At 38.1% G+C, this 14,061-nt stretch overlaps 1 protein-coding gene across 1 annotated transcript in view; it reads right to left on the bottom strand.

The window, feature by feature from the left end:
- Window positions 1-649: 649 nt before the first annotated feature.
- The window catches only part of LOC122794026 (ryanodine receptor 1-like), a 2,146,276-nt gene continuing 2,132,864 nt past the window's right edge, over window positions 650-14,061 (bottom strand). Inside the window, 2 exon segments of the mRNA XM_044062140.1 lie at window positions 650-1,938; window positions 13,844-13,895. Coding sequence (XP_043918075.1) covers window positions 1,843-1,938; window positions 13,844-13,895 — 148 coding nt within the window. The 3' untranslated portion in view covers window positions 650-1,842.

Here is a 14,061-nt window from a genome sequence, read left to right as displayed (position 1 = left end):
TAAAGTAGAATGCCATGCATAGGATATCCCGGAAGGAGGATTGTAATAGAGCAGAAACATTCTCATTTGCATTGATAAACTGTAAGTAGTGGAGTGCTGTTAAAAACTAAAACACTGCTGGGCTGTGGAGAACAGTAAATAGTAAAACTCGATCCTGTACTACAGCTCCCTGCCTTCAAAGACCCTAATTAAGAAGGCATGCTAACACCTGAAATGTGAGTCACCCACTATGTAAAGCAGAGGACCACCCTTCAGCACTGTATATGCCAGCATCGAGTAGCAGTTAGTGAATGGAATAAATATTCCACATTACGCACCTTGGTCTCCCACTTTAAGAAATTTAACAAGAAAAACAATAAAATGGAGAAAACAAAGCCTCAGTGATCTCTACTCTAAAACCATTTTATTTTGTCACTAAATTTAATTGTTATATTTGCACCCTTCCACCCAAATAAGAATACCATGTCACTGTGACCAAAATGAAAAGAGCATTTAAAAAAGCAGTTCTCAGTATGCAACACAAAAGCAAGAATAATAAAGATGAGAAAAACAGATGTATGGCTATGTTTCCATTTAGGCAGCTAAAATGTGTTCATATGAAAGTTTTGTACTAATCATCAGTGATATTTAAGCACAATGGTAGCCCAGAAAAATGAAATAACATGACCTTTATTTTGCTTACTGGAAACCATATGAAACAATCTTTGTAAATTATAATTTGTATAGGTCGTTAAACATTGTGGGATTGTTTGAAATAAATTTGGGAGACAGAAGTGTTAAATTCTCTAGATTAATTTGCCCTTTTTAATTCATGGTATATAATATAGTGATACAGACAATTATAAAACATATTATTGTTATATGAGTTTCTTCAAATATATTCCTTTTTACCCAGTAAGTTTCTCAGTTGACTAAAGGTAATTCCTGAATTTTAGAACAGCAGCAAGAAAAGCTTAACACCATTGAACTGTATAATCTCAATTTCAAAGATAAGGCACATGGATCAGGTTTTCTTCATAGACACAATTATATGAACAACTTTAAGATGCGAGGTTTCTCTAAAATGGTTGCCAGGCCAATATACAATGGAAGAGGGTGTATGCCTGACATCTGTGTTTAGTAGTGCTATGTTCAAATATCCAACTTCATATTACATTCATTTGGTAAAAAGATTACAGTTGCTTGCATAGGCACTAGTCACTCTGATGCTGAATGAATCATTGCTACATCCCAGGTTCATAAATATTTTACAATTTACAGTAAAAACCGAGGGAGTTTCCATCTGTGCAAATATGCTTACCACTCTAGCAAGTGTTCATTTCTGTGTTATCCATGATAATGTTTTATCTTACAAAGTTTCAGTTATACTCTCTGATACTTTAACTAGAAAAATATATCCAGCTAATGATAAACTGGCATCCAGGGCCTAAACTTGGAAAGAACAACAGGCAGTACAGGTGCAGGCAGGAGGAAGCCTGTTTTATCTCCTTCTTGATATTTTCTCTCTTCTGTACCATCTGTCGGTGTGACTACATTGTAAATGCCCCAGAAAGTGTAAAACACAGCATCTCCAGCTTTGACTCTCCAGGCATCTCTTATATATATTTACTGCTATACATTTTTTACAAAATTTCATTTATAGCCTAGCACAGAAAGACTGACTACAAAAAAAATCCAAGTCAGATTTTTGCTGATTCTGCAGCAAACATTGTCCAGATACAGTTGTTTCAAAGCAAATTTGTAAGTGCAGACACTGTCCAGTTCGCCAGTAGTCCGAAATACAGCATAATCTATATTGTGCCATCAATCAGATTAGGAAATTTCTTAAGGAGTTTTTTTTTTTTAGCTGAGCTGGTCCTCATACTGTTTTCGGAAACAGTCTCCAACCGGGAAGAAATCCCAGCAACGTTCCTGATACATTTTCCAGACATATGACTCCTGCAACAGAGAAAGGTTCAAAGTAGTTAAACAGTAATGCAACTGCACTTCTGGCTATTTCAGTCAATCTATAAGTCTAGAACTTACACAAAATGCATCACTGAGGAAAGCTGAAAAAATGTTGAAATTATAGACTGTCATTTACTTGTTTCAGATTAAAATGGAAGCAGTTCTTTGCACAATGCAAGCAATGATATGCCCTGTATGTATATAGGCCTTGCCTCCAAAAGCACTTGTACGATTAAGGGGAACATCTGATTTTCTTAATTCTGAATATAGAACTTAGAGAGTAAACAGCAAGTTAGCAATTAGACTTTTTAATACCAAATTTAATTACCAGTTATTTCACAGATAAGGAAGCCACAATTTATTTTGTGGGGAAAACAAGAAAGGGCTCTGTATCAAGCTTTGTAAGCTTTGTTTAACACTACCAGTTGCTTTTTCTGTTTTGTATTTTCACAGCTGTTGACAATACCTCAGGAGAAGTATATCAGTGCTAAAAATAAGAATTTAGGAAATATAAAAAATCACAGCTCTTCCTCACAATTTCCTTCCTATATATATAGTTGCTTACTTTATTTTGTGGTTTCAGTAATGCATCTCATAAGATCAGTTTCGGTAAACAAGGCATTATACATGCAATACCCATTTAGGTTCATAGGACGATACAAATCTATTAGGAGCTCTAACTACTTTACAGGCTTACCGGAACTGCTGAGTTTATTACTTGTGTACAGTTCTCCACATTTTAATCCATATAGTGCTCTTAAAGCACAATGACGTTGTAGGAGCTCCATTGCTTATAAGCAGTTATTGGTTAATGGCCATTAGCTCTTTCCTGGTAATTGGCAATTACCACAAATAACCTTTCTGGCACCTTAATTCTGCAGAGTATTAGGAGCTACATTGCTGATAATTGAACACCTGGTTATCAGTCTTTTATGTCGGCTGTTTTAAAACGCCAGGCTAGCTGCATAGCTGCTCTGAGAACTGCTAATCACATAAGGAATGTTTATTGCTAACTTTAGTTTTACTGCTTCTGAGTAGAAAGACATTTCTCTTGTTTAAAATAATTTTTTTTCTATTGTTACCACCAAGCAAATGTAATGTATTTTTACTATCTTTATACATTGTCTCAGTGAATATCTTGTGTAACTTGACCACACTAGCCTACCTTGTGCTAACTATTATTTTTTCTCTCCCCTACTTTGTCAGTCTTGCTCCTTAAGTTTCCCTGCTCTTCTTGTGCTTCCAACACTAGCCTATAGGACCCTAAGGACCCTCTCCAAATACCAGCAGGCTCAACTCTCTGCCTTAAACTCCCTGCATCCCACTCAAGGATTAAAGAAAAGTATGTTTGCTGTCTAACTACTGCCAGTTATTTCTCTACCATTGTACCATTGCTATAGGTGCCAAAGCACATTCTGAGCCAGGACAGACAGCAGCCTCTACCCCCCCCTCTCTTTAGTACCTAACACTCACTTCCCCCTCTACCGTCTATGCGTAACTCCCCATCCTAGCTCTCACTCTTCTCCTGTCTTTATACAGCTACCTCCCTCATATAGCTACCTGCAATTACAGACCTGTCCACTAGGGGGCACCCCTCTCCCAATCTCATCTCACTCATCTTCCTGTGTCTATATTACTTACCTTATTTTCTGTAGTCCCAGACCTGTTCTTTTAGCTCCTCCAACTACACCCTATACTATACTATCTTTTACTACCATTTCTAGGTTCTCTCATCACTGTTCTTACCTATTTCTGACTTGGCAAACTTAGCTTCTGTAGCCTGTACTACTGATTGTTTCTTCCACAGCTGCTTCTGTACCTGTTTCTACGCACTCCGTTCGCCCTGTGGGCTCACTCCGCTCCCCTCCCTACCCCCAATTCCCACCCACCCCCGGAGTCCTACACTTATACTTACAAGCCACACCCCTTCCTCCCCCCAGTACTCTAGGTAAAGCTTTTTATTTGCTCATCTACTTCCACTCCTTCCTTCTCAAACCTCTCCCCTTAATCTCCTCCCACAGCCCTCTTCCACGCCTAATATATTAACATACCTACGAGTAACACAATTACTCACTCACCCATTTAATGGATAAACTACACTCTACTGCTCATTTCCAACTACTACTCATGCTTATACTACTTCCTCCTCTTACATTTGCCTTCATACTCTCCTCCTATGAAACTCCATTACTTCCATACTTTCACCACCCCAATAAACAAACCAGCTCCCTGTATCTACCCATCCTCTTTAACCATGCCAACATAACTACTCCCAGTTGCCTACTAGCAAAATATCACAGAATACACCACATTAGATATAACAACTTCAATCCCAGGAAATCCTTACTTACTAATAGCAAATTCCCTAGTCCATACTATCTCAAACAACTCCACTTATTAAAAGATGGAGACATTCACCCAAACCCAGGCCCAAAAACAACCCCAATCTCTCTCCCCAACCTCAACCAATCCACTATTTTTTCATCACTAGACAATCTAATTCACTCCTTGTAGCTAATCTTAATATTCAAAGCATTAACAATAAAATAGCTCAACTCCATGCCCTCTTAGAGGTCTACTCCTTCAACATTCTATGTTTAAAAGAAACCTGGCTAAAACCTGCAACTAAAGACAATGAAGTCATCCCACTAGGGTATAATATTCTAAGACTCGACTGTGTAGCCAAAAAGGGTGGGGGTTGCTATTCTATTTAAATCAGGATTACAATTAACCACTTATAACACTAAACCACCACCTAATACCAATGCAGAAATTCTCATATCCAAACTTGAACTTAATGCCAAAGCCATCTATATTATTTGTATCTATCTACCCCCCGGTAATAACACTACCACCATGGAAAATAACCTATGCTGGTTATCTCAACACCTGCCCCAAGAAATTATAATCATTGGTGATATAAACATTGATTGGAATTGCTGTAGCAGCAGCCACCCTACCACCTACATTAACCTTTATGGTTTCTCCGAAACCATCACCTCCCTCACCAGGATAAACAAACACAAGAAAGAAATCACATTAGACTGGATTCTGATAAACAACCATCCCCAAATATATGAATCTGGAACACTTCCTGATGATATAAGTGACCACTCACCTATATCATCAGGCATAAATCCTAGTCTCCCATTCCTACCACTATCAGGAATATCAGATCCAAAAAGAATTTCAACCCTGATCTCTTCCAAAAGGAACTTAGAGCATGCGACTGGTCTCCCTTAAATTACCTCTCACTAGAAGAAGCGGTACAATACTTTAATTCAAACTTCTTAGCCATTCTTGATAACCATGCCCCAACCAAACAGAAAATGCATCTCAGAAATAAATACTGGGCTAAATGGAGAATGACCAAAAATCCTGTTAACCAACAAAATTTCAGAGAGCTAAGAAACAACACCAAGAAAGCTATACTATCAGATAAAAGAAACTACTACCTTCAATTTCAGAAGGCTAACCATAATAACCCACAAAAGTTCTGGGCGAGTGTCAACCAATTACTACATCCAGGTCTCCAAACCCACAAAATACTGACCATAAAAATCCCATGTATACTGCCAATGCCTTCAATTTCTTTTTTACTGACGCTAACCAAACAATAGCCAGTCAGTTATCAACTAATAATTTTACTTTACCTACCTACAACAAAACTTCACCCCGCCATTTCTTCTCCAACCAGTCCCAACAACCCATATTCTTGCCCTAATCCAAAAATTGAAACCATGCTCTCCTTCAGCAGACCAAATACCTGCTGAATACCTACAGAAATCTGCCAAATTGATTGCTTACCCCATCTCCATTCTTATCAATAGAACTATTAATGAAGGCCACATCCCTAGAATCTGGAAAGTCTCCCATATTATCCCCCTTCATAAAGGTGCCAACTCCACCGAATTCTCCAATTATCGTCCCATAGCTTTTCTTTCTCCTTCAAAGATCATGGAGAAATGCATACATAGGCAATTGCTAGACCACCTAATCCACAATAACTTGCTCTCTAGCTGTCAACATGGTTTCAGACCTTCCCATAGCACTACCACTGCCCTCCTTTCCTTTACAGATTGTATTAACAAAAACTGTAACTGCAATTTGCTCTCCGCAGCACTATTTATCGATCTGTCCAAAGCATTCGATATGGTAAATCATCAAATTCTGATAGATATCCTCAAATCCCTGCCCTTACATGCACTCTCTATCAAATGGTTCCAATCCTACTTAAATAAACGACAACAGGCTGTACTTTGATACAACACTATCTACCCACCTACCAGTTAACCTCGGTGTCCCTCAGGGGTCCATATTAGGACCGCTCCTTTTCTCCATATTCATCAACAACCTTCATCAAGCAATTCCCCAAGCTACTTGCATACATGCTCTGCCTTCCCTTTTCTTTTTATTAATTTTCTGTCACCCTTTTTAACAACATATGACTTCTATGCTCTGTATCTCATTATTTCCTTCCCTCTCTCACTTATTTGTAAAAAAAAAAAAATTTTAACTCATTATTACTACTACTGATCATTAAGCTGCCTCTTACATTGTGTACTGTACTGGATATGGCATCAGCCTGTATACCTCCTTTTTTCTTTGCCATTAAGTGATGTACTTTACCTGCACATTGAACTAGCCTGTATGACTCCTTTTTGCATTAAGGAATGTACCTACATGTTATTTTGAAACTCCATTTTACATTGTATTGATGTCTCCTCTTCAAATGATTTCTTATTAACCTGATTTGTCAGTGTATATATTACTGTAATTTCTTTTTTTCTTATATTTGTTTGCAATTTTTATGCTTTCAGTATGTCTTGGAGCTTATCTCCCTGGGCCTCTACTGAAAATGGACATATATCCAGTTAGACCAGCCCGGTCAACAAATGTAAAATAAATAAATAAAATAAACTATTGGCCCGGAGGCCCTTATAAGCCGAGCCAAGAATTTCACCCATGTTCCCACAAAGTCAGTACCTGTTTTTCCTGTCCAGCAGGGACACAGCTGGGATCCCAGGGGTATATTTTCTGTTTCCCATCCAGTCGTTCAGGTTCCTCTTAAAGACAGCTAGTGAGGTACTCTGCTTGACATGGAGAGGGAGTCTATTTCACAGATGGGGGAGTTGCTGGGACACAAATCTATCCTGCCAACACGTTCTATTAATGTCACAGACATTTACTCCTCAAAGGTCTGAAAGTCTTATCCTGGGGTAGTAAGCAGTGAAATGTAAAAGTCTGACAGTACTTTAGAAGGAATAACACAAGCAACTTTATTGTTTTTGTTTCTCTTTTTGTTACAAAGTCAATGACTGTAGATTTCTGTATTATAAAGACTGAACTTTTAATTGCTGTGACACCAGTGTACTGCAGTATCCATATTGCTGTTATTTTTTTCACTGAATCATTTTGATTAATATTTCATAGATATAACATGGTTTCTTGACACTTTGTTGCAACATTACATCCATGACTGAAATATCCCTTGACATAATGAAAATCACCAGTGTTAAAAATGTCAGTTTCACAAACCAAACAAGTTATTTTCCACACATATCACAGCTAGATATTTTTTCTTGGAAGCAGCCAACATTACATTACCAATCTGTCAAGCCAAAAGTATAAGCAGTTGTATCATCCCAACACACCTCACCTATGACAGGGCTACCTGTGCTGTCAGAAGCAGGCTGTATCCCCAACCAGCTCAGGGATTCCATACTTTTCTCTGTTAGCACTCCTCTTGATTTTTTTTTTAACCTACCCTTAAACCCACTTACTCTTCCTCTCCTTCACTTCAATCCCACCGACCACATTCCCCTAATCTTGGCCTAAATTCTTTCATTTCATTTAGATTCCATTTCCCTAAGCACAATGTTATGCATCTAATTACTTTACTACTGGTGATGCCATCTGCTAATACTTCTTACAGTTGCATGCTTTTCTTCCATTTAGCCACTCCTGCTATTAATCACTTTATATATTCTGCCCAACAATTTCTTTTCGATGTCTTTTCTATCCTTCATCCCAAATATCCACATCAATCAATTTCTACAAGTGGTCACACTATATTGTCTACACCAATAATGGCCTAAATCAGTTGGTGCCTTTCTTAAACAATCTGTTGCATGCTCACCATGTCTCTAACACCGTCATGCTTATTCCTTTTTTCTACTTTTATTCTCACAGGGTCCTATACCACATGTGCAATACCTTCATTTAAAGCTCTGCCAATGGGATAAAATGCTCGACTTCCCATAACTTTTCTCAGGCAGACTCCAGCACATTGCCCAATGAATACAAGTACTTCTGTCACTGCCACCCCCCTTAAACTAGCATTTCCTTCTTTCCCAGATCTCAATAAATGTAATCAATACTTCCTTTCCTCTGCATTACCCAATCATTTTTCCAGACCCATCACAGTTCACATTTTCCTGAGTTTAATATCATAGATGTTTTAGCATGTCTCTATGTCAAAAGGAGGTACTGCCAGCACAGCTAGCTGGAATTTTGTAATGAACATCAAACTAATTTATATAAGATGCTTGTGTTACAAATGTATTACAACTGTATGTAGTGTATATCAAACTGCTCTGTACAGATGTTTGTGTTGAAAAGGTATATGTAAAGTGCTTGTGCTTAAAATGTATCCACAGTGTGTCCTACTGGAAGAGAAAAGAAATGTGCATACACTATTGTAACTGTTTAAATGTATGTGTTTTGAAAGAGGAAACTGGAGGGTTAACTTCAGTCCAGCAAACAAAAAAAAATCTGAAATTAAATCACTCTATAGGCTAGGCCATAAAGATGTTTCAATGCAGCTAGAGACACAAAAAGTCTGTACTAAGAAGCTTTCTGTATTGTCTTCGGGTCCATGAATTGCTACTTAGGAAGCATGAAGAAATGCAATTGTTTTATGACATCCAGCACCTGCCAAAGATCTGAGCAAAAGCTCTTGTCTGGATATTTTTACAGGCAGGTGCTAAATACTGCCATCTGCCAGCAATTGGGGTTTGCATGAGAAGTAGAAGTCAGACGACCAGAAATGATGTCATCCTGCAAGCTATTCCAGCAGTAATATTTTAGATATTATTTTGAGAAGTGTCTTAGTGAGACAGAGCATTCTGCATTCTGTCTTAGACCTGGCAACAACAACAAGAACCATTCATCACATCTGCCTTTCTCTATAGTAAGTAAGTTTCTAGGGAACATAATAATTCTCTTGGATACAATCAGGAATATAGTGAAGCTTAGTTTAGATTTTGTTTTTCTTTATTTGTGTGAGCTTGCACTGCAATGTTATTTAAAATATTTCCTCTGGTTTTGAACTCTGATGTCACTGTGAATATATATATTTAGTATTGTCTTGTTCTTTTATTATTAAATATATTCAGACCTTTCATTGTGGCTGATTTGTGTAGAGATATTTAAGTTCTGAGAGTACTTGCATATTTATTTGGTGACACTGTGTGGGCCACTCCTAACAGCCTTGCTCTTGGTCAAACTACCATTTGTATTAGTATTAATATTATACAGTAGGTTTGGACATCCTTTGTTAAGGGCCCTAAATTATCTGATAAGGAGTGACTGGTGGCAGTGGTAACTACATTATAGTCTGGGCAGAAGGGAGGCATAGCTAGTAAACTCTGCCAGCCTTTCCCAGGTTTGTGTGTGTGTGTGTGTGTGTGTAAATCAAACCTCAAAGGGTGTGTGTATCAGCTACTTGAGCAGGGACATGAAGCACTGGTTGGACAAAGAGAGTATTGGAGATCTTGGCTTGGTCACTCAACTGAGATCTCAACCCTATAGCTGTGCCAGTGGGGAGTCTTATTAGGGATCTGGAAGAAGAGGGTAAATCCAGCCCTGGAATGACTGGGGTCACTGTGTGCTCTTAAAGGAAATTGCACTGGATGCAGTGAGCTGCATCTGGAAATACACTGTGTGTACCTGTTATCCTCCCACTGAATATCCCCCCACAGGTGCCAATGGTGAGGATTGAAGTTCCTTGATTACTGGTCCAGTGGAGGGTTGTCACAGTCTCTTCTATCATTTATTTAACATTACATAAGCCAGGCACTCCTTACTGAGTTACTATTGTCCTCACAACTTCTTCCTTTCTAACAATTACCCTTCTGCATTTGAATTCCTAATGATTTTTATATACTTGACAGCCATTAATTACCATCTTGCCAAAACTTACCCATAAGCTTTCCTTCCTTCATTGTCTGTTAATCCTAAAACCTGATGCTTATTTGTTGCATCAGCCCTCATGCTTACTCCATTCCTCTTATAATCTCCATATCTGCAGCCTTCTCTGGTTTACCTGTACTCTGACACTCCCCATTTCCTTCTTTATTTCTCATATCTGCAGCCTTCTCTAGTTTAGCTGTGTCCTTACAGTATGCATTTCTTCCTTTATTTCCCATTCCACGAACCATGTCCATATGGCTGCTATGTTACAAGATTGCTGGAGGTCACAGAATATGAGGTAAAAACTCTTCCTACTTCACAATGTACACCTGTTAGATGTTTGGAGTTGTATGACAATATACCAAATAACTGACCTCACTGCAGTTTTGTTGTGGTATGAATTATTTACATATTTATTTATTTACTTATGTACCATTTGATAACCAGGTAGGCGGACTGGTCTGTTGTTCCTTTTCAGCTATGACCTGAGCTCACTGAGCAGCAAATACAATATTTCACAGTATAAAATCAATACATAGTTTATCAAGCTTTACAATCCATAAGGAGAACGTAGTGTACCATACAATTACAGCATCCACAGAGGGCCTAACAGAAGCATTTCTTCGTAAGAACATAATTACAAAAGAGAAATTATGCACTTACTTAAGTCCTTTCATGTCATGCTGTTGAATTTCTTGACTGCAGCCTAGAATGTTATATGTACATACCATGGTAACAAAGATTAACCATTGTCATGCTAACAGTAGCACTACGATTCTGTCTGATAGCAGACTTTTAAGTGCATTCTTAAACTGTGCAGTGTTTTTTGATTTTTAACTTCAGTTGACAAGTGAGTCCAGGTGAATGGCCCCATTCGAGAAAAGACTGTTCTCCAACAGTAGCTTTTAATAAAGGGTGGATCAGGCTACCAATGCTCTGCGGCTTTTTAGATAACAGCTGCTTTCCTGGATATTTTTTATGGTCTTGAAAATAAGGGTACTTAGGAGCAGTACTGCCCTATTGGTCACAGATAGCCCCTCTTGTGTTTTCAAGCAGCTTGAAGTGGCATTGGTGTGTAAGAAAGTCAGCTAAAAGTATGAATTTACAGATCTTATTTGCTGCCACTCATATTCTACTTGTATTGTATTAGTTGAACGCAAGCTGTGAAAAGGAAGAACATATTCAAGTTTGGGAAAAAGAATATTTTTAGCTATAGCTAATCTGGAAATTCATGATCATAAACACCAAACTATTAACCAGATCATACCTCAGGTTTTAACCTGTTGATGAAACAGTAATGAAAAATAAGTATTTTACACCAGGTTAGATTCTCTGGTTTAAATCTCTTAGTGATGATAACTGAGCAGCATGCTTGGATTTGTGTAAACTCGGGTAAACCAGCAAGGTTTACAGACTTCATACTTAATACTTTCTCAGTCCAACCTTAACAGTAATGCAGAAATGTGTAACTGTCAGCTAAGTATCTTAACCTAAAATGATGCTTTCTACTATTGGTCATGAACTGACTGTGAAATGTTATGTAAGTGTACGTGTATCATCTATTCTTTGTATGTTGCAGTTGTATGATGCAGAGCTTTTGGATCAATACACTGTTTAGTAATGGTTCACATTCAAATGCATTTATGGAGCCAAAGTGTTTCTATGAGTGAATTTTTATTGCTTTTTCATCACAGATGTACAGGTCACTGACAGATTTGTAAGAAACACCAAAAACAACACTAGTGTCTTGGCATAAACTTGTTAATAACTGCATATTTTACTGGCAAATTATACTTATCTCTGAATGAAAACAAGGAAGAAACTTTGTAAGAACAGATTATTCATCAAAGTGTATGCTTTGTTGGTCAAGTGATTTGTCAGCTCGAGTGTATGACATACACTCATTTCCTCTACATTATACAGGGGTGAGAGCTGGTGAGCTAACTGCTTTGCTGTACTTACATAATGAGTTTATGTGGGGTGTCAGGATTACTTGTACACTAAGTGCATAAATATGCATCTCATATCTCACCATAGATTCAGTGAAACTTCCTGGATCACTTGAGGAAGTCCAAATTCTTCAGAACACTGCTATGTTGCTGTTCAGATCTAGTTTCTGAACAGTCATGATTTTTCCTACATGTCAGTTATGTGTGAAAATAAAAATAAACACTAGCAGGCATAACACAACAGGGAAAAGCACAACAGTATGGACAAAATATTTAGCTGCCATTTACACTGTGCAACTTAAACACACAACTAGTTTGCACTAATTTAAGGGCTCTGGTCTCATTTCTGGCATTTCTATGCATGGAGTTCTGAAATCTGTTGTACTACAGAAACAGCATAGAACAGCCATTATTATACTAAACTACCAGAATAAACTTGTTTTTGGGCAACAATTTTGTTTGAATGGTTCATCCATAGACCTAATAATGCTTATGTTAGTGATGGTAATGTCACACAATATGAACACCTATAAGGTGAACAGAATTCACCTGATCATGCTGGTTGTTTCAGGGATCATTTACAGGTCATGCAATATTGTTTAAGAGCAATTCTACTGTCTACACTTTGCTAAGACTGTGCAGTATGGTTACTAGAGCTGGTGTTATCAGATTGTTCCTAGTTTGTTTTAGGCAGTAAACTATATGCCCTGTGTCTACTATCAGTCCCCTGTCTACTGTCTTGTTTATGTAAGTTAAAATGAGATGGTATACAAACTCTGTCACCCACAACTCAGTTTATAGAATCACTTGTTAGTGTTGTATGGATGTGATGAAGAGCAAAATGCCTTTAGCCTTCAGCCATTTGTCACTTACCACCCACTCTGTAAACATAACAGTGACAAAGGAGATAAAGCTGATGCATTGCATCTTATTATACTCGTGCCATTTAAGATAATTTCGGGGGGGGGGCAGAAATGCAGAACAGTATTACAGAATGACTCAACCAGTCAGTGCTGGGCCTTGATCTTGCCCTCTGCAAAGTCAAGACAGGCAGAAGTAACTGACATATGGGCCATGACCATTGAATAACTGTAACTCAAATCATAATGGTTCCTGAGATATGTCAAGGCTACCTGCAAGGTGAAATGGAGGAGGATGCACCTCCACCCCAATGAAGAACCACTTCCTCATGACAGAATACATCTGTTGAGTGGAAAGCTTCCAGACTGCTTCAGTCATAACAGCCCAGCTTGGAGATAAGCCAGTACCACAGTCACATCACAAGCCACGGCCAGAGGTGGAGCTAATTGTTTCCCCAAGCATGAAATACCATGGGTCAAGCTATTAATTAATTAAGATTAATGAAGAAGCAGTTCAAGCCATTTATAGACCTTAAGATATCACCGGAAAAGAACTGTTCACCTTAATTCTGAATCACTCTGTATTTCAAACTCAAAAGCTTGTTACCTCAATCCTCACGTTAATATGCATCACCATGCAAAGATGCTAGACACAAACATCTTTATATCTTTGCTCGCGTATACACACACACACACAGTTCCATTTCTGAGCTGCCGTTCACAGTACAGCCTAGTCCAATTACTACCAGCAGAAGAAAAAGGTTGTCTCTCTACCAGGGCCAGAACACTGACAGCAGTGATTTGCACAGAAGTGTCTCCAATTAAACCACATCTGTTATTTAGAAATACAAAGCTTCAGTGTGCAAACTAAAAGGTGCGACAGTATGAACTTACTTGGCCTGTGTGTTCTGTTTCATCCTTGTTAATTAAGTACATTAAAAAGAACCTACAAGAGAGGGAGACAAAAAGAAATGATTGCATTAAGGTTTATACAGTATAAAGGAAGTTTGGTTCTAGGTAATGAAAACAATGAATTAACAAGCACAAACAGTCAACCAGATCACTATACACATTTTGTCACAAGAGCCCCAGTGTCTAACATGTAAAAATAA

This window comes from Protopterus annectens, chromosome 1.part0 (genome assembly GCF_019279795.1).
Source record: "Protopterus annectens isolate FY-2018-M chromosome 1.part0, PAN1.0, whole genome shotgun sequence".
Classification (NCBI taxonomy): domain Eukaryota; kingdom Metazoa; phylum Chordata; order Ceratodontiformes; family Protopteridae; genus Protopterus; species Protopterus annectens.
Note: the sequence above shows the minus strand (reverse complement) of the source record. Positions and strands in the feature narration are given on the sequence as shown.